The sequence below is a fragment of the Balaenoptera musculus genome, chromosome 7 (assembly GCF_009873245.2).
Source record: "Balaenoptera musculus isolate JJ_BM4_2016_0621 chromosome 7, mBalMus1.pri.v3, whole genome shotgun sequence".
NCBI lineage: Eukaryota > Metazoa > Chordata > Mammalia > Artiodactyla > Balaenopteridae > Balaenoptera > Balaenoptera musculus.
This window is the reverse complement of record NC_045791.1, coordinates 47,302,433-47,322,929: the sequence shown is the minus strand read 5'-3', so window position 1 is coordinate 47,322,929 and position 20,497 is coordinate 47,302,433. Positions and strand designations below refer to the sequence as shown.

The 20,497-nt window shown below is 35.3% G+C and overlaps 1 protein-coding gene across 6 annotated transcripts in view; it reads right to left on the bottom strand.

Moving 5' to 3' along the window:
• LOC118898148 (sodium channel protein type 2 subunit alpha) overlaps positions 1-20,497 on the bottom strand; it is a 149,388-nt gene that overhangs the window by 74,043 nt on the left and 54,848 nt on the right. For 2 of the 6 annotated variants that reach the window (XM_036858136.1, XM_036858141.1), the window contains exons 1-8: positions 19,952-20,047; positions 17,995-18,312; positions 16,980-17,098; positions 6,582-6,671; positions 5,726-5,854; positions 5,059-5,150; positions 3,903-4,175; positions 1,164-1,227 (exon numbers count right to left, since the gene is read on the bottom strand). In XM_036858136.1, coding sequence (XP_036714031.1) covers positions 1,164-1,227; positions 3,903-4,175; positions 5,059-5,150; positions 5,726-5,854; positions 6,582-6,671; positions 16,980-17,098; positions 17,995-18,261 — 1,034 coding nt within the window. In that variant the 5' untranslated portion in view covers positions 18,262-18,312; positions 19,952-20,047. Of the gene's footprint in view, positions 1-1,163; positions 1,228-3,902; positions 4,176-5,058; positions 5,151-5,245; positions 5,338-5,725; positions 5,855-6,581; positions 6,672-16,979; positions 17,099-17,994; positions 18,313-18,845; positions 18,924-19,951; positions 20,048-20,497 lie in introns of those variants that run through there. The other 4 variants (XM_036858135.1, XM_036858137.1, XM_036858139.1 and 1 more) reach the window with 3 other exon arrangements.

The window sequence follows — 20,497 nt, the reverse complement described above, 5'->3', positions numbered from 1 at the left end:
GTGGGGGCACATTGAGAGGAATGAATGAGTCTGCAGAGTGAAGGTTTCATAGTATGACCTTAATGATCAAGCTGACCTGGCCTCAATACTGTGCCTGACACTTCTGGGCTGCGAGACCTTGGGCAAGTTTCCCACACTTGCTAGTCTTGGAGAACCTCATATGTAAGAAAGGGCTAATAACAGAACCTGCCTCCCAAACTTACAATCATTGAATATGATATCATATGTAAAACATTTAGTATAGTACAGACAAAGAGTTAAAATCAGTCTGTTTTACTTATCACTAAGATCTGGAGATAAAGGCAGCACAATCTTTATCACATGAGCCAAATGCAAAGCCTGATGCTGATACCATTGGGAATTTTGCTACAGGTATTAGCTACTAATGTCCACAATATCATCTTCCACAGAAAGAACATTAGATTTCTGTCTATGATTCTAAAATCTTGTCAACTAGAGAAAGGTAACTATTTCTCTGAATTTTCCTCCTTGCTTTAGCTCCAGGTACAATACTTCTTAATAACAAGCATTCACATGATGCCAGTCATAATAATTAAAAGTACTTATTGAATGCTGTAATAGCTAAACATTCATTAATCCATTTAATTCTCACAGCCACCCTATAATTATTCCTATTTATCACATGGGGAAATCAAGGCAAGGAGAGGTGACGTTATATGGTGAAGTCTGGGTTTGAATTCATGTAAACTCTCCAGTCTATGCTGTTAACCGCTTTGCTAAAATATGCTAAACATGTACTCACCACACCTCAGATATTGACATTATCTTCAGATATCTTACATTTTATGCCATGGAGACCACATTAGCTTATATAGAATATCACACTTATAAAAGAACATGCTTATGAATTCTATTAACTTAAGCTTCTTATGTATATGTACTGCTTTTCCCTATATTTTCCGTTGAACTAATTTGCAAGATTAGCTGTGACCTAGTATGGAAAAATAATTGCTGCGTATGAGTGAGTGTGTGAAGGAGGTGAGAATCCACACTTATCCCAGCTATTTTGAGAGTCAGCGTGAAGTGGAATTTATGGAGGGCTTTGAATGAGGAGCAAGCGGGGGCTGGATGGGTGGAAGGTAGCAGGTTATTAAGGCCGACGGAGCAGTGTGGACTGAGACTCAACACAAAACATCACTTACCCTGCATCTGAGCTGTTGCCACAAAGCAGAGCATCATTTTGCCCTTCCAAAAAATAGAAGTGACCTATTTAAAAGAGCGAAGAATAGAAAGAATCATTAAAAAAAAAACCCTTAAAACACTTCAGCCATTGTGCCTAGGTAACAAAGCTTACCTTTTTTTAAACCATAATGAAATTGATAAAATAATAAATATGTATAGGGCTAAATGAAAATATTTTAATAATAATTGAATATTAAACAAATATCAAAAAACATTTTTGATTAAACAAATGTTTAGAAAATTGATTTAAAAAGAAATTTTTTGGTAAGGAATAACTATTATAGCATTCTCTATCAGCATTTACTGCAAACATAAACTCAAATTGCTTGGGATAATTCAAAAAATAGCTGTCAAATTAAGGCTGTTTGGCACAAAAAGTGAGAGATAGGAAAGCCTTAATGCTTCTAAATGCTGCCATGAAATAACATTTTATTTTACAACTACGCTTTGCCTGGACCCAAACTAGATTCAGACCTTTGTTTTCCCTACCAATTTTAACTTAATTTCTTGTGAAAAGTGGACTGAGCTGTTTGCTCTTTCCATGATACTGTAAGTAAGTGGTTTGCTTTGAGTTTTGGCTTGAATACTGTTTTTCAAGATAAACTTCCTTCTTTGGAGATATGTATTTTCTAAGTATACCTATTTTTTATTCTTAAGGAATACCTTATATATAAATTTAATAAGTTGCAAAGATGATCTCAGGAAACATACACATATATAAACATACATATTTACATATTCACATACAAAAACACACAGACACATATACATTAAAAAAACACACACATAACCCTCACAAAAAAATTTTACTATAGTTTTCAGGAATACTTAAAAGCCTATATTCAAGGAATACCCTAATATATTATGTAGGTCAATCTGGGTCATAATTTCACAAAAAATTTTAGATCCTTACCTCATAACATATATCAAAAAATCATTCTAGATGTTTAGAGATTAAAGATTTAAAGACAAGTCCATTAATATAATATAAAAATATGTAGGTTTTCTTTTCAATCTAGAATATACAGGTGGCTGTTTTATATGCAGAATATACAGGTGGCTGTTTTATATGCAGAATATACAGGTGGCTGTTTTATATGCAGAATATCTAGGTGAAAATTTTTATTATTTCTGAATCCAGAAGCATTTTATAATCTTAAATATAGAAAAAAAGAAAACAAATTTGATGACTTGATGGCCTAAAAATCAAAATCACTTAGGGACCAAAAACAAACAATAAGAAGAAAAAACAAGCTGGAGAATATATTCGCCAAAAAAAGACAAAATGTTAACATACTTGATAAATTATAGAGATCTTATGAATTCCCAAAATATACTATCACCTGATAGAATAACAGGTAAAAATGTCAACAGATAATTCACATTACATTAAATATATAACTTGCTAATGATACTAATAAACAATTATAGATTCTACCACATTAATAATTAAAAAGAGGATACACTTTTCCTTCCATCAGAAGATGTTAAAATATGGTAATAATCAATATTAATGAGAATTCAGTAAGATGGCCACTGCTGTAGGAGGTATATAGTGGTCTGACCTCTTTGGAGAGCAATATGACACTATGTCTCCCTAGCCTTAATCTCATCATACCCTTTAACCCCCCAAAATTCTACTAATAGAAATCTATCTGAAGGAAACAATCAGAAATAGAGAAAAGATTTATGTGCAAAGATTGTCACTGTACTGTTATTATAACATTAATAAATGGGAAATTTCATAAATAATGAAATCATTTGTTTTATTTATTCACTTGTCCAAAGAACCTTAATCTCTTCAGTAAAAATCTTCATGAGAATACTAATTCTTAAAACATTAATATAATGTGAGAAGTGATAAAATTTCACATGGTTCTAAAAACCATGAAGGATACCTCGGACTAAGTATCCCAATGGAGTATGGATAATCAAGAGATCAATGGAAATTGGCTAGCTAATTGCATAAGGAGAGGGAGGGACTTGGACATTCCAATGACAGAGGGGCTGGCTTCAATGATAAGAAATTATACTAAAGCATATCATAAGTATACTCTGATGTCCATCTCTAAAATAAAATCAAACTGTATTGATAAACAACTCTAACACAATGATTGATACCAAAGAGATAAACTGGAATAAGAATATTATAAAGGTAGGTTTTGAGTTTACACTTTCTCATCAATAAGTAACTTGCTGGACTGAGGTTGCTTAACTTTCTGATGAGTACACAAATTCAGATTTCATCTTAGTTTCTCCATTTCCAGATACATCATATGCACTCAATACATATATTGAGTCAAACCAAATAGGGGCAGATTATTTTTCCTCAGTCTTCTTAATAATCCATTTCAGCAAAATACATTGAATAGTCCAAACTACTGATTTATTTATTAAGATGACTGAAAACTCCTGATCAATCCCTAACAAATAAATATTATTGTTTATAAAGCATTATATTGTATTGCTGTCAAGACTGGTTTAGGAAAAGAACACATCTTCAAATGGTAACTTTTATCACGTTGATTGAAAGATAAGGAAAAAGGAGTAAGATACCATTTGATTTCTGTATCATATATACTATCTTAAATTGGTCTAAGTAATTTGGTTCACATCAAAATTGAGACAATTTTCACTATATATATATTTTTAATATTTAAAGGACTAAACAGCTTAATGGTTAAAAGAGTATATCTTACTTTTATCTTCAATATATTCATCCCAGTTAAACATGCTCACTGTCCTATTGAAAGTGGTACCATTCCCATCCAATGAGTTATTAAAGAAGGAAGTGATGTTTATTTCAAAGGAAGAATTATCTGGGGGCCATTGCAAACATTTGTTTCGCAGGTTGCCCATAAACAGCTGTAATCCTATTAGTGCAAACACGCTCAGACAGAACACAGTCAGGATCATTACATCTGAGAGCTTCTTCACCGACTGGATTAGGGCGCCCACGATGGTCTTCAGGCCTACACATAAAATCAAAGGGAGGAATTTAAATATACTATTCGACAGCTACTTCACAGACAAAAACATCATGAGCTTGTCCTGGAAAATAAAGATGTCATGCAGAATGCCAACAATATTAGTTTAATGTTTGTGACTGAATAACATTTTCATGAAAAGCCTGCTAGCTGGTGAAAATGAATGAAAGCAGAATTTGTATGTTCATTAGAAAACCGTGAATGGAAATAAACCAAAAGTGTATTTCCAAATACTCCTTAGAGCAGAAGAAATGGTTTTGATATTCATGCTTAAACATCAACCTTGTATAAAATTTTTGCCTTTATTTGCAGATGTCTTACTCCCTAACCTCTTATTGATTTTATAAAAATCTATATGAATAAAGTAGTAAGAAATCTTGAAGCCACTGAATTACAAGGTTATATACTTGTGAATTCTGCAAGCTTGAGTATGGGTTAAAAAAGGAAGACATCTGAAAAATGAGCCCCATGCAGCACTCATGCTATCCCTTGCTCTTTCATTTATCTGAAGTTAAGAAAATTACCAATTTTAGACCTAACTGGTCAAATCTGCAGCAGTTTGAATGCCTTACAGTTTAGCTTCTATGCAGAAAGCTTGATGTTACAGGACGCAAACCACGTAGCCTGTTACTGCAAATGCCTCATGCAAAAACTTGTTAAACTCAAAGGCTGATTTAGAACAGATCATTTTAAAGAAAGCAACTAGTAAAAGCAAAGAATCAAATCCACCCAAAATATGATGTACTGATTCTTGCTTTTTTACAAATTTATTTGCAATAGGTGAGAAGCAACAAGGCTTACGCACAAAAGCTGTGATTGTAGCACCAATGCTGCTAAAGTCAGCCTCGGTGTTTAACCTAGCTCTCACCTGGAATGACTGAAATTGTTTTCAGTGCTCGGAGAACTCTGAATGTTCTCAACGCTGAGACATTGCCCAGGTCCACAAACTCTGTCACATATCTGTAATAGGGAGTTCACACACAAACACAATAACAGAACACAAGAAACAGTTGGAGATATAAGGGGCCTACCACCTTATACCAGTTTCTTCTTACCTGGAATTACAGAAATAGTTTTCAAAGCTCTCAAGACTCTGAAAGTTCGAAGAGCTGAAACATTGCCTAGGTTTACAAATTCTGTTACATACCTGTAGAATTAAATCAGAGTTATTCAGAATTTAGGGAAATCTAAGTCTAAGTTGGTCTTTCATCAAGATCTTTCAACTTCAGTGAGTGTTGTCATCAGATTTCCCAATTAAGAGAAAAATGGCATTGTCATCAATCGTAATCTCTGTTACTTGGGTAACTTATTTTATTGCTTTACAGCACTAATTGAAATCAAAGCCATGTAATTTACTATGATAGTCCCTAATTTCTCCAAAGTGCACAATCTGATTGGAAGAAAAATATCCTAAATTCACATAATAACCAAGAAAAATGCTTGATCTGTTAAGGGAAACCACCAAGGAGAAATACAGTGTAGGCTCCCACTAATGATTTACTCTTCCCGGATAGAAAATGTATTAAGATACTTACGCAAAAGTAATGACTGTGAAATCCAACCAATTCCATGGATCCCGTAGAAATGTGAAATCTTCTAAACAAAAGCCCCTTGCAAGTATTTTTATAAGTGATTCAAAAGTGTAAATTCCTGTAAAGGTGTACCTGAGAGAAAATAGCCAAGCCCACATTAAAGATCTAGTAGGTAATTTACATGTACATGTCTTAAAGGAGAAAAACCACAAATACAAATTAGAGGCTTCCATATAGTTCTATATTGGTCTCCCTATAATGTAGACCTTAGGTAGTACTTAAGGAAGAAACATTACATTCTGAAAGACATTCTCATTGACTATAAATGAGTATTGTACTTGCTACATTAATTCATTTGAAGGCCCAAATAATATGGTTCTATATGAAGATATTACCCGAAATACACTAGTTTTGGTCTAATTTAAGGAAATAGTTATTAACAAAAATAAATGAAGATTTTTTGTTTAATAAAATGTGCATCATTAACAGCCATGAAATATATACTAATAAAACATAGAAAGGTGATAGCCATGAGGAAAAGAACATACAAACTGGGTATAATTTTTATCATCAGATATTAGTAATCACTGATGACCTTTGAAAGAGTGTGAGACTCATAAGGAAGATAAAGAGCTACAAATATTGGCAGTCAAATCAGTGCAGTAATTGGAGCAACTTAATGAGCCAGTGCAAGCTTTGTCCTACAGAAAATCAGTGGTTGAAACGAACTTGAATCACTGTCTAACTGGTTTGTAGTAGCTACTAAGACTTGCTAAAGAAACTGATGAGGTCTCAAGATGTTAAATGCACATAAAGGGACAACAATATTGCAAGATTTTTTTTTAAATCTTCTACTTACTCCACATTCTTTGTCCAGTCTGGAGGATTACTCATGGTCATAAATACACAGTTGGTAAGAATAGTGCACATAATGAGCACATTGAATAAAGTAGAATACCGTCAAGGAAGACAAAATTCAGTGGAAAATTTCACTTTCATACACCATTATGTCTTTCACCACCATGAAGTTTAGAACTTTTATGCCCTTATTATTTTATTATTGAGTTTGCTTTTTCCATTTCTGTAATTTTAACAACTCCATAACCAAGTCATGTCAGGCCAAGCCATCAATTATTTGGAGGCTACTTATGTGATTTTAGCAATGAAAAAGATTAAATGAAAAGAAATTAGCTCATTGGTAAATAATTTACCAATTTAAGTTTTTTTCTTTCTTTAATGACAGACTCAATGACTGAAGTGCAAGCTCAGCATGTATGAAGACTCTGACAAAAATTCAACAAGAGAATTCCAGTAATTACAGTCGTCCCACAGTATGCATGGGGGATTGGTTCCAGGACCTGCAGCAGATACCAGATTCCACAGATGCTCAAGTCCCATAGTGGGCCCTCTGTATCCGTGGTTTCTGCATCCTCAGATTCAAGGAACCATGGATCCTGAACACTGTACACCACCTACTGTTGGTTAAATCTGCAAATGTAGAACCCATGGATATGAAACCCGTGGATGGGGAGGGCCGACTGTAACTGAATGCATTATAACTCCATCCTAAGGGTCACCTGAGTGGAATATCTTCAATAAAATTCTTCGTAAGTGGAGTATATAATATACAGTGATTGCTCATTAAATTCTGAATAGTAAGAGAAGATGGCTGGTGTTAGTACTGACATTTCTTGGGTTTGTAACTGTGGCCAAATTACTTAATAATTTCCCTAAGCCTTGGTTCACTTTGCTATAAAAGGGAGAAAGAATAACCATTTCACAGGATTGCTGTCAGGATCAAATTAGTTAAAATATATTAAACCTCCTACAACTTAATGTGCCTTGTACATGGTAGATACTCAATAAATTACTTTCTTAATTTCCTAAATCATAGAGAACACTACTTATAACAAAAATGTGGTTTGTTTCACTCTACCCCACTTTGCCTGTGTAGACATAGCCAATGCAGTTCACTCTCCTTTATACTGAAAAACAGCAACAAAAGCTCCTTAAGAAAACATTCAGTAGTAATACTTGAAATAACTTTCTTTCATAGTTAATAAAAAGCACAAGAAGGATTCAGCTGTACTTATGCAAAACAAGAGCTTTATCAATATAGATTTAGAAACTTTATAAAAATTCCAGTGAATAAATGCTATTAATATCACTTCTCACTCTTTATTTTTATTATAAATCTTCACATTACTTACACATAGCAAAATATCAGCACGATTTTAAGTGTAGTAAAATAGAATAGTGTTGTGTTATCTATATGCTGTGTTATGCATTATGTGTTAATCTATAAAGGAAGCTTCTTTGCACCCGCAACTGACTTTAGTTAAAGCAATCATTGATTTTTCATTTTGACTGGCAGTGATGCAAGGCACATGCTTAATTCTCAGCTTGTTAAAATGCATCCACATGAAAACAGTCATAAGTGAATGATGTGGACCAGCCACATGAGGGCACTACAACCTAGAGAACACAGAAAAACACCATTTCAAAGAAGAAATATTTTTCCTTTATTACTAAAAAGAAACAAAAAGTAAGACAAAATTAAAGATGACTTGCTATTAGTATATAAAACTAGAGGATCCTCTGTGTCTGTTAGGCTGCTAGGCTCTACTGGAGAAAATGACTCCCCTTGGTCGGTTGGCGCCTTTCAAAATACATGGTTCCCAGCCTCACCCACACTCAACACAGTCTAAATATTTCTCCACTTCACTGCACCTCCTACTCTGCAAAGACAATTCCAAATATTCTCCATTCTTCTCTGTTCTCCAATCTTCTTCCTTCCCTCCCCATTTCAAACCCATGACCTTATTTCCTACTTCACTGAGAGAAGAGATAGGATCAGAATGCCATATCTTTACTTCCCACCCCCAAATTGACAAACCTCTCTGTATTAAGATCCTTTCCTCCTTCTTGTTTCAATGGGGGGAGTTTTCAATCCCTCTACTCATACTCTGGACACCTTCCACCTTTCCAGAACACTTCAGAAATCTCTAATCTCTTCCTTCTCTTATCTTTAACACTTCCCACTCTATCCACCTCTTCCTATCAGCACTAACTTGCTGAAGTCTCTCTTATCTTGGAGGAAAAAAAGAAAATACTTTCCTATAACCCACAATCCTCTAACTACTTACTACTAGCTACTTCTCTTTTCCATTTCACAGCCAAACTTCTTGGAAGAGATGTTTATCTTTACTTTCCCTCATTTATCTATCACATCCCTAGCCTACCAGTTTTCTTTCTAAATATGACAAACATCTTCATGTTCTGCCCTGAAAACAAAAGGATAATTTTGAGTTCTTATTTGACTTGCTCTCTCAGCAGCATTTGACAAGCATGATTCTTCCCCCTTTCATTATGTTCTCTTATTTTGCTTTCATGAAGTCCCAATCCCTTGATTTTTCATGTCTCATGGACAATTTTTTTGTATCCTTTGAAATGTTATATTTCCCTTTTTGAAAAGGACATCAGATATCCAAGCCATTTTTCCCTCTCCTGCTATATTTATCCTAGTAAAGCTCATCAACATACATAGCTCCAAGTACATTTACATGCCCACTGATCTCAAATATTTCTCTCCAGACTAGCCCTCTCTTCTGAACTCAACTGTCCATGGTACCCAATTGTACATATTACATCTGCACTTATGTTTACTCATCTCATTGACACTTCAAATTTTTTCAGTTCTAAAACTAAACTAAAAATCTTTTCACCCTATCCCTCTGCTCCTCTCAAATACTGCCCCTTTGACATCTCTGTTTCACAGAAAATGGCTCACGATCCAGCCAGGAACCTAGGAGCGATCTTGCATTTTTCTCTTCCCTAAACCTCCACATTCAACTTAACACCATATATTGTCAATTCTACCTGCTATGCCTGGATTCAGTGAACTTTTTCCCCAATCCTCATATCACTACACAGCCCAGGTGTCCATCAAATCTAACCTAGATTACCGCAATTTCATCTAAACTGGTCTTTCTGAATCCATGTTTGACTCCTTTCAATCCTTTCTGCATACTGTACCAAATGACCTTTGTAAATGTAATTTCAATAGCTTTCCACTACCTTAGGACGGCGATCAAATATCTTACAATAGGAGGTCTAACTCCTCTCTACTTCTCCAATTTCAGCTTCTTTACTCTTCATTCCACTCTCCCCAGTCCAATATTATTGCAATTGTTCTAGGTCATGGAATTAAATAAGCTCTTGTTCAAGTCAGGATCTTAGCAAATATCACCTCTTTTCCCTGGACATGCTCTCTACTTCACCTAGCCAATTCCAACTTTTTCTCCAGCACTCAGATTAAAAGTTATTTTCAGTAAAATGCTGTGCACAATAGCATATTTCCTGATTAGGTCTATCAGTAATATATACTTGTAGCACCTGATACCATTCCTCCAATGACTAATTTTAACACTGATTTTTTTTTCTACTAGGCAGTCAACTTTATGAGGGCCATGTCTATATTGTTCACCACCATACCCTTGCCATTTTGCAGTGTCCGTTGGCTATTGAATGATGTCAGTTCGGAAGATTGTTTATTACTAAGTGAAGTAAATTTTCCCTTTTTAATGATATATTTATTAATATGGATCAGAAATACAGCATGAAATTTGTTTTCACATATATCAAGTTCACAAGTTTCTACACTTTTTTTGAAAGAGAGAACACTGGATAAATATAAAGTGGAAATTAATAGCCTCATGAGATTTATGTCACACAACAGACTGAGCCATGGTTTTATGACCCTTAAAAATATTTACTCCTTATAATGATAAAAATTAAGTATATATAATAATGTAAAATATATATTCAAATATTAATAAATAATAGAAAGAGTGAATATTACCCAGTAAGTCAAAATTAATAAATCATTACATTCAAACTCGTGTTTTTCACATTGTATGACTATCATTTTAATAATAAAAAATATGCTTAAGTTAAAGATCCTGACAGATGCTCAGAAAGGAAAGCAAATAAAACTATTTTGCTTTTAAACCAAATAAGAGATAACTAGAGTCAGGTTTTTATGCTTTTAGTTTAATAGAAAATCTCTAAATAGAGAGTTTCAAAATCCATTACTTTTTAAAATCACTATAAATTTATTTTATCAGTCACATATCTTTAAGATTCTTGGAGTTTGGTGAGTGACTGAAATAGTAGGGTTTCAGATAATGATAACAAATATACAAATATGAAAAAAAATATAGACATGGTATTGGTGATACCATACATTGAAAAAGTATAGAAACTCCATGTCAAGGCAGATTTCAAGGAGTTAGAACTAGTAACAAAATGCATATATTTATTTTCTAAATATATATTCCATGACATCAACTAAAGTACATTTTTCGAAAGAACAATGAATCCTAGAATAGTATTTCCTTAAGAGACTTTGTATATAAAATAAAATAGAGGTAGATTAACCTCACATAGTATCAGGAAAAAAAGGATTTTTAAATCTATTAATTTCTCTATACCAGGTATTAATAAAAATGTGTTAACATTTTGATTGATACTAACTTGTCAGTTGGCAAGTCTAAAATATTTCCTATGTGTGTATTATGAGGAAAGACTTCAAGTTTATACTGAAAATGGTTTATGTAACTTTTGACATGGAAACTAGATGTCTACCCCTATATCCATGTAGGTAGGATGAAGCAGCATGAGTTTTAAAGTGATGAACTGTGGGATCAGATGCATCCTTTACCAAACACATGGGCTTCAGCAAGTTAATTCTTTAAGCCTCAGTTTTCTTGTGTAAATGCAGATAAGAGTACTAATACTTTTCTTAGAGGATACAATCATTTTTATTACTATTAATTATTTGTTTATTAAACATAAAAATGTAGGGCTTTTCTTTGTTATTCTTAAGGAGAAGACATCGTTTGTTCTGTCCAGGGGCTTTGTAATAATACATAGTATCCAGAGAAGTTGCAGAGGAATTTTCAACTTAAAATATATATGAACTAGAGGTAGAAGATAGTTTTATGTAAGAGGTTTTCTAACATAAAAATGGAGAATTCAAAGCAAAGTAAGACAGGCCTCTTTCTACATATTGATGCATATTTGTGAGATAGCAGAAATATTGACTAAATGTCACATATATATGTGACACACACATAATGTTAACTCTTGAGTTGTTTAATTTTGTTATTAACAAATTCCTAACTATGTGATAACTTTTGAGCATTGAAAGCAGGAAAAATAGAAATCATAAGCTGTTCACCCTCCTTTCCCTTAGACCTATATAATTTTTGGGTTTTGATTTCTACATAGATGAAAACCGTGATTTTTAAATTTCTACATAGATACCATATAATTTTGGGATGAGCTAAAATGCTTGCTTCCTATTTAATGAAATAGTAAGTTGGAGCCACTGAAAATAACCTTTGAAATACACAGAGACAGAGATACTGGCAATGCCCCCAGTACATTATTTATACCTGAGGGTTCAGAAATCAGTTTTCTTCTGTTAGATGGAAATTGCAAAAGGCCTAACCTGAAGTTTTAGCTCTGCCACTTATATAAAATGTAGTCTTAGAAAAAGACTAAATATGTGTGGGCTTCAATGAACTCATCTGCAAAATGAGAAGGCTGGAACTGACCACATTATGTTTTTTGGTCGACTAACAGCTCCTAACTCTGGTGCTGTATAAACATTTTGTTTGCAAAATCAAGCCTCAAGACAGTAGAGATTTGTACAGAATTCTTTGTGGAATTCCTTAAACAATATAAGAGTGTTCCTTTGCTAATCTTGCAGCAGCTGCTCCTAGAATTGTAGCTACTACTACCAACAATAGCTGTCCTAGCTACCGGTTATCACGTTCCTACCAAGTGCTAGTCATGGTGTCAGGTACTTATGTAGTTATTATTACTGATGTATAAATAACGATTGCAATTTTATAGATGGAGAAACTGAGATTCAAACCAGTTGGAGTAACTTGGCCCAAGGTCATGGAGCCAATAAGTAAAACTCAGAGGTGGGGTTTGAATCCAGGTTTTCTGAACCCAAAAGCTGTTTATTTTCCTATCCCTTATGAATGATAGGTAGTTCTGCATTATTGTGTGATTTGGAGTGTTTCAGGTCTTTGCCATCACTTTAAATACCATCCATACACTGACATCTCTCAGTTATACCTCCAGCCCAACCCTTTTCTGAACTCCAGACTTGTATTTCCATTTAACTTCTCAACTCCTCCACTGAATGTCTAATAGACCCCTCAAAAAAAAATATGTTCAAATCCACGCTTCTGATTTTACCCAGCATATCCCTCCACCTAATGTTGTCCCAAGCTCAAGTAACTACATTTTTCTTTCTTGACCAGACTAAACACTTGGAGTCTTCCTTAGCTCTGCTCATTCCCTCACACCCCACGTCCAATTGTTCAGCATATCCCGTCAGCTCTTCTGAAAAACACATCTGAATTTGATGACATTTGCTACCCTCATTGTTTCCACCAAAGGCCAAGACACCGGCGTCCCCTGCCTTCATAATGGCAGTAAGCCCCCAATCTATCTTCTTGCTTCCATTCTTTCGCCCCAGGCAGTCTATTCTCCACGCAGCAGCCAGAGTGATCTTTCTCAAATTTGAGTCAGGTGATGACACTCTTCTGCTGAAAACCCTCCAGTCATCTCTCCCCATCTCATGCGGCATAAATTTGGTGTCTTCACCACGGCCTACAACTTCAGCCCCGACCTTCACTCTCACTGACCTCATCCTCTCCTACTCTCTGCCTTTCCCGCTCTCCTCCAGGCACTCTGGGCTCGTGGCTGATTCTAGAGCACACCAGGTACACTTCCACTTTTATCCTTTGCCTTCATATTTGCTATTCCCTTTTCCCCTCAGATTTCCATGTCTCACTCCCTCACTTCCTCTGGTTCTCTACTCAAATGCTATTTTTTCAGAGAGGACTTCCCTGATCATATGATTTAAAACAGGACCTTGCCACTCTTCTCTTTTTACACTGCTTTATTTTTCTTAATAGCGCTTATCACTAGCTGACACTAGCTGATTTATTTTTATTACCTCTCTCCTCTCAAACACACACATACACATGAATGTAACCACATGCGAGCAGGGACTAGGTTTGGTTCTATGTTGCATCCCAGTGTCTAGAAGAACACCTGCCACACAGTAGGTACTTAATAAATATTTGCAAATGAACAAATGAATGAGTAACAAATGCAAAGTAAAGGAGAGTGTGCATATTAAAGTAAAATAATAAAAACTGACATGCAACACATTGAAAATTCTGATAGGGAATTTTAGGAATATGGATTATTTTTTACTTGTTTACTATCTAGAAAATATAACCATATTTTATTTAACTATTGAAACAAGGTAATGGGCACATCAACAGTATTTTCAGTTTTCAAAATATACCCTGACAAAAATATAGTAAGCATAAGATTTTTCTGCCAAAATCAAGAAACAAAAGCTAATTTGATATGCAACAGCTCCTAATGAAGATAACAACTCTTTAAGAAATAAGTCAGGATTTTTGTTGGAAATAGAGATACCAATCTAGGTTTAAAATACAAATTTCTTGATTGTGAATGGCCATTTTCTGGATTATAAACTAATGATAATAAATACACAACAACCCCTTAACTGTGCCCAAAACCCACCATTACCAACCCCAAGCATTTTTATCTTATAGCAAAAGACACTTGAAGTCAGAAAACCAGGATATGAGTTTAGGATTTGCGTTGTGAGGAATAAGACAAAATCACTGGGAAAATCACCTGCAAACTGTACAGTATTATTTACATCAAAGTTTACTAGGATCTCCAGGCAAATGTGCCTTATCACCACAAGACTGAAGAATGTGTCTATCAGTCTACCTGCCTTTTCTCATGTCTCTACTCCAAGGTGAGATATCTGAAATATAATATTTTAATTCAGGCAATCAGAGATTTTTAAGAATCTACTTTTTCTACGTTGGAAGAAATTTGTAACTATATGCCATTTGTAAGGTTCTGGGAGAGTCAACCATTCAGTTTGGCAAATCTTAGATTTACCTGGCTGCCTTCACATTTCAACTTGCACCATTGCATGCCTCCTAACAACTTTGCCCCTTGGAGGTTTTCTTTTTTTCTGGGAAGCAAGTGCAAACCTTCAAATTCAAATTGTATCTTGATTCCTGAATAGCCCCCACCATAAACTCGGTCCTCAATGCCCAGAGTCTCTGATCAGAACTTCTAAAACTGCTCTCATCCTCTACCACTGGAAGTCTCTTTTCCCAGAGGGCGTTAAGTTAGGGTTCCTGGGTCTCCTAATACAGAATTTTTTGGAGTGGAGATTATAGATTTTCAAAAAAATATACTATCTCCCCACAAAAGTTTTAAAACAACAACAAAAACAACAAAAAATCCTGCCTTTTCCTTTAACATTGGGCTTTCTTAATTTTATTTCATCATTCAGTTTCAAGAAAAATAGATTTTTCTGACCTCTTCAAACCTTCCATTTTTTCACTTGTTTTGCATCTAATTATTTAACCTCTTGACTCATTTGTCACTTATTTATTCAATATGTACTCTCTCAGTATTTACTATGAACAGAGCATTGGGCTAAGTCTGAATTTTCCACATAATTTCATGTATAAATTGTGATTACATAGGGATGTACAATTATTTTTAAATATAATAAATAGTTTATGGAAAGATTTATTCAGTGCCCAGATTATAAATACTCAAACATAATAATGGACCATAATTTATAGTTCAAGAGACTCAAATCTAAATCTCAATTTTATTATTCATTCCTAAAGCTAACTCAAAGCATTTTTTCTCCCTGTACAACTGGGTTCTCTTACTTGAAAAACAGAGGTAAGGAATCATTATTGCTTAAAAAAAACTCAGAAGAAATTATTAAATGTTAAAACATGAAATTAAAGTATAAAATTAAAATATGTTGATGTCTACGCAAAACTGGGGGTGGGGTGGTGGAAAAGGAATGACCTAGAGGTTAAAAGGAAACTGAATTCCAGAATGCCACACTTCTAAAGACATCATTTGCCACAATGCCAGGCAAGTCCGGGGACATGCTTTACAGCCCCTCCACCCAGAAATTAGATGACTTCCCTGTACCAAGCTTATCCCATCTCTTGAATTCCTTATCTTTTCTAATTCCCTACCGTATCTAATTCAAGTATTTTCTGGGCCTGCTAGAGGAAGTAAGTTTTTACTTTGTAAGCCTTAAAGCCAAGCCCTGGGCTGACCATGTTGTAAATTGCAGGCAATGACTCTTTCTAATTAGGAAACAAAATTTAAAGTTGTCCTACCTGAGACTTTGCTTAACTTTCAGTTTCCCCTTCCTTACCTCTGGTTCCTGATATATATCAGTTCCTCATCCCAAGGCTTCTGTGCGCTTCCTGTACATGCCTCTGCCTAGCACAGCCAGTCTTGCAAACCTTTGCTTCCCTGGATTTTCCAGGGCTGGCTGTCAGCCAGCTCACTGTCCCTGGCCTGGAATAAAACTTCTCATTCACAACTACTCTATTTAACCTTCAGGAGTAAATCAAATCACCATCTCCCGCCAAGGTGTCATCAATCCCATCTCTAGGAAGTAGATACTTCATGAGGAGAATGAAGCATGAAATGAGGATGTATATGGATAAACAGAAATTAAGCCTTGGGAAAGAGATCATTGTAGCAGGACCTGAGACTTGAATAAAACATAGGAACAAGTGACCCAAAAAAGTGACATTTGAAAGGCTAATGTGTATTCCATCACAATTATAGACATTTACTAACTCAAAGCTTTCAAATGCTAAAATGAAAAGCAGAAAGTAGTAAAATTCAGATCAAAAAGATATAAAATTGTATAATTCAGATTATGCATATATTTTCCAAATGTAAAGCGGTGAAGAAAATTAGCTCACAGAATTTACCCATTATATAAATAACCTTGTAAAATTTGAAGACTTATAAAAGGAGAGCCTGGTAATACTGTCAAAATTAATGAAGAAGTCTTGGATGTAGTAGGCAATTCAGAAGGGAGCAGAGGAGGAAAGAAGAAAGAAAGAAGTAGTAAGTCAGGGAAAGAAGAAATACTTGGAAGATGGGGCAAAGTGTTTCACTTACCTATGATCCCATTTTGCAGTAATGCTAACTGTTGAGTAAGAGGGAAAAAAAAAGAAAGAGCACATAACATTGCCAACCATGCATATTTCTGAAAAATTCCCAACTCAGTAAGTCAAAGAGCAAAATCATATTAAATGACTATTTGAAAAAAGGATATGAATGTACCAAAATCTTAATAGCTAATTTTCTAATAGGGTTGAAGGGAGTTAAAATGTACAGGGCAGGGGTGGCACTGAATCGAGAGATTGCTTTCCCTTTATTCAATACTATAAACGTCTGAAAAAGAAAACAAACACATAAAACAGAATTTAGAATCTTAGTATTAAAATTAAGACCATTTTAAGAAAAAAGTGAGACAATTTTTTAGAAATATTGTCTTATAAAATAATATAATAATATACTAATTACCAACATATGACATGATGCTATGAACTTTCTCTTTCTGAGCCCTATAAACTCTCCTAAATTTGGTAAGTGATATGAGGATTTAAAGAACATAACGAAAATCTGTAGTCACTGCCATAGGAATACTTAGCATCCTTATCAAGTTTTAATATCAGTATTTTAAAACTGTAATTATAATTCACAAAGAGCTCAAAAATGAGGCTTTGATTACTTTTTCAGTTAGATAAAAATTTTCTCAGAGGAACTTCAGGGTATTCCAGAGGTGTTGTTTGATCACACTCTTTTTTGGTCATTTAAAAGCCACCTGCTTTTATTTCTTCTGGGGGGAGCCATGGAATGGGCAAAGTTTATGGTGTGAAGGAATAAACCTGCTGAAAATCAAAGTACCTTATGTAGAGCTAGATATTGTAAAGAGGAATTTGGATACTACTCCTGGAAATATTATTTTTAATGCATAAAAAAATATACTCCTTGTCTTAACTTTCTGTTTCACCACACTGTAAGGTGAACAGACTTTTGCCCTTCCTCATTTCCCCACTGCAGGATGCCCCTTCAGTTCTCTGCCTGTCCTGGACATGGGTTCAAATGAGTGCTTCCAAAAGGCTTCTAGGGTAATGGGGCCATTACAAGGTCAAGCCCACCTAGTACCCTAATGATACTTCAGACAGAGGGGAGGAGGCGCGACATTCTTCACCTGACATCCCTGGCACTAGCCTGGAAGCAATTAGGAAGTAGGGGAAATAAAGGCAACTTGACTAAGAACTCACTTTCTTATTGATGTAGTAGGGGTCCAGGTCCTCCAGGGGCTCTGACACCATCTCTGGAGGAATGTCTCCATAAATAAATGGAAGGGATTTTCCTGCTTCCAAGTCACTATTTGGCTTTGGGCCATTTTCATCATCTTCATCCTTGCGTTCTTGTTTGGGTCTCTTAGCTTTCTCTTCTGCAATGCGTTGTTCAATAGCAGCAAGGGATTCCCTGGTAAAGAAGCGGAAGCTGTCAGGTCCTGGCGGTACCAGCACTGATTGTGCCATCTTTTCATCCTGCTCCTTTAATCACTGTTTAGCTCCTTGCATAAGAAAGTGCTATGGAAACGAGAGAGAGAGAGAGAGAGAGAGAGAGAGAGAGAGAGAGAGAGAAAAGCAACTGTCATTAGGATAAAATGTGACTGTGGCCAATTACATGATACTGAGATAAAATATATAAACCAAGCTATCTGTAATATTTTACTAAGGAAGCTGCACTTGGCATTCGGGGGATTCTCCTGCATGCATTCATCTGCTTGCATGGAGATCTATCTTTCACATTCAGTAGGTGTCTATGAGGTAATCTAATCTCCCACTCCCAAAATGTTTTAAGTGAAAATATCCAACTCAGAGCTCAGAAATGGAGAATACTGGTTTGTGCTTGCTGTTTCACTTGTGTGAATATTTTGGCAGCCATCTTTTTCAGCATCCCTTCTGAAAAAAATATCCGAGATCCATAACAAGAGATGAATAATGATCAAAAATTGTAGAACCTGGGCTGTGCGAAGATCTTGCATGTATCTCTCCATTTTTTTCCATGTTCCCTTTGGCCTACTTTTCCACCTCAAAGAGCTTATTCAAAATCAACGCACCTGGTAAAGAGCTCTGGAAATCCTGAAATGCCAGGCTGTGGAAACATAGGTAGATACTGCTTGAAAGCAAGGGAGCGGGAAGGAGCAGGGAATGCCGGATTGCATTTGGAACTGCTCGGAAGCTGCACAGGAAGGGACCCAGCTCCTGCCAAACCAGGCAGGAAGTCACCCACGTCAAGAGGTCTGGAGCTTGGACCCCCTGGTTTAGCAACCTGCTGCTAGCTAGTGTAATTGCCTCTTAAATTAACAAATTTGCAGTACCTTAGGAAATACTGTAGAGATAGCTCATTTTCTCAAACAGTGCCCATTTCTTAAGAATCCACGTAGCAGATTTGGACTTGAAAAAAATAATAAGTTTAAGATAGTTTATCTTTTACATGAACTCCTATTATGCTTGTCTTTGTGATAACATAAATGGAGTTTTACTATATTCTAATCATATTTTACTGGACTAACATATATAGCTCAAGAGAGCACACCAATCATTTCAAACGTTATCTCTGAATCAGTGGCAAGAGTTTCTATGCTTTTTGAAATAATACAACCAAAATCTTGACTCCTGAATGCCATCCATATACAATCACTTATCTATTTTTCCTTCTTTTTAAAATATCAATCCATTTTAACCCTTACCCTACAGGAATGAGAATTGCCATTTAATTATATGAGTTGCATTTTCTAAAAGTAAAATTCATTCACATCCAGATCATTTCTGCAGATATGCTAGATCAAACAGGGAAATCTAAAATAACATAAGTTACTGTACCATTTCCACATTTTTTTTTTTGAAGTAGACCAGGACCTTTCAGCCAGCAGCTAGAAGACTGCCCTCTCAGTATCACAGTGCCTCCAATACATCCCTCATTTTCCTCTCCCATCCCCAGAGACCCTTATGCCTAGTGACAGGCATAGGCATGAAGAAGGTCCCTGCACACTTCAGGGAGGAACCTGCCATGCCTGGATGCTCTAATAGAAGAGACATGCTAAAACATGCAGACAGCAGCTTCAAAATGAAAGTGGTCCTCTGCAGATTCCCCCAAGGATTCTACTGTAAAGGTAAAGAAGCATCACAGAGAATAAGCATAATAAGAATATTAAAACATTACCCCTGCAGAATCTTTTACACCCAGAGTTTAGGATTGATAAGCTGGCACCAAGAAGACTGCAGCTAAAATTCCATCATGCTTTTTTTCTTTTTTTCATTTTTTTTTTAATTCTCCTTCAAAGACCACACCTAACTTCCTGTGAAAGGATTCTGGTAACTGAAGTAAGAACAGGCATTTCCTGTGCGGGGACTACAAAATGGCATTATTATAACTACCACTAGAGGGCGGGGGAACTGTGAAGAGAAAACCCTCAGTGTACACACAGAAGCATGTTTGAAGCAGCCCAAAGCTCTCAGTAATGGAGCTCTAATCTTCTACAAGCTTTTCTTAGAACAGAACATTAAGACTTAGCTGGTTTGAATTACTAATTTTGTTAATTGATAATGCTTCCATTCATGCTTTTTATTTGCTAAGCCAAATTGAATCGACACAAATAATTCAAAGTAAAAAGAAAGTAAATAAAGAAGGGTTAAAAATAAAAACTCATAAAACAGCAATTATATTAATGAAAGCCTTACATACATGAGCTTTAACATTAGCCTCAGC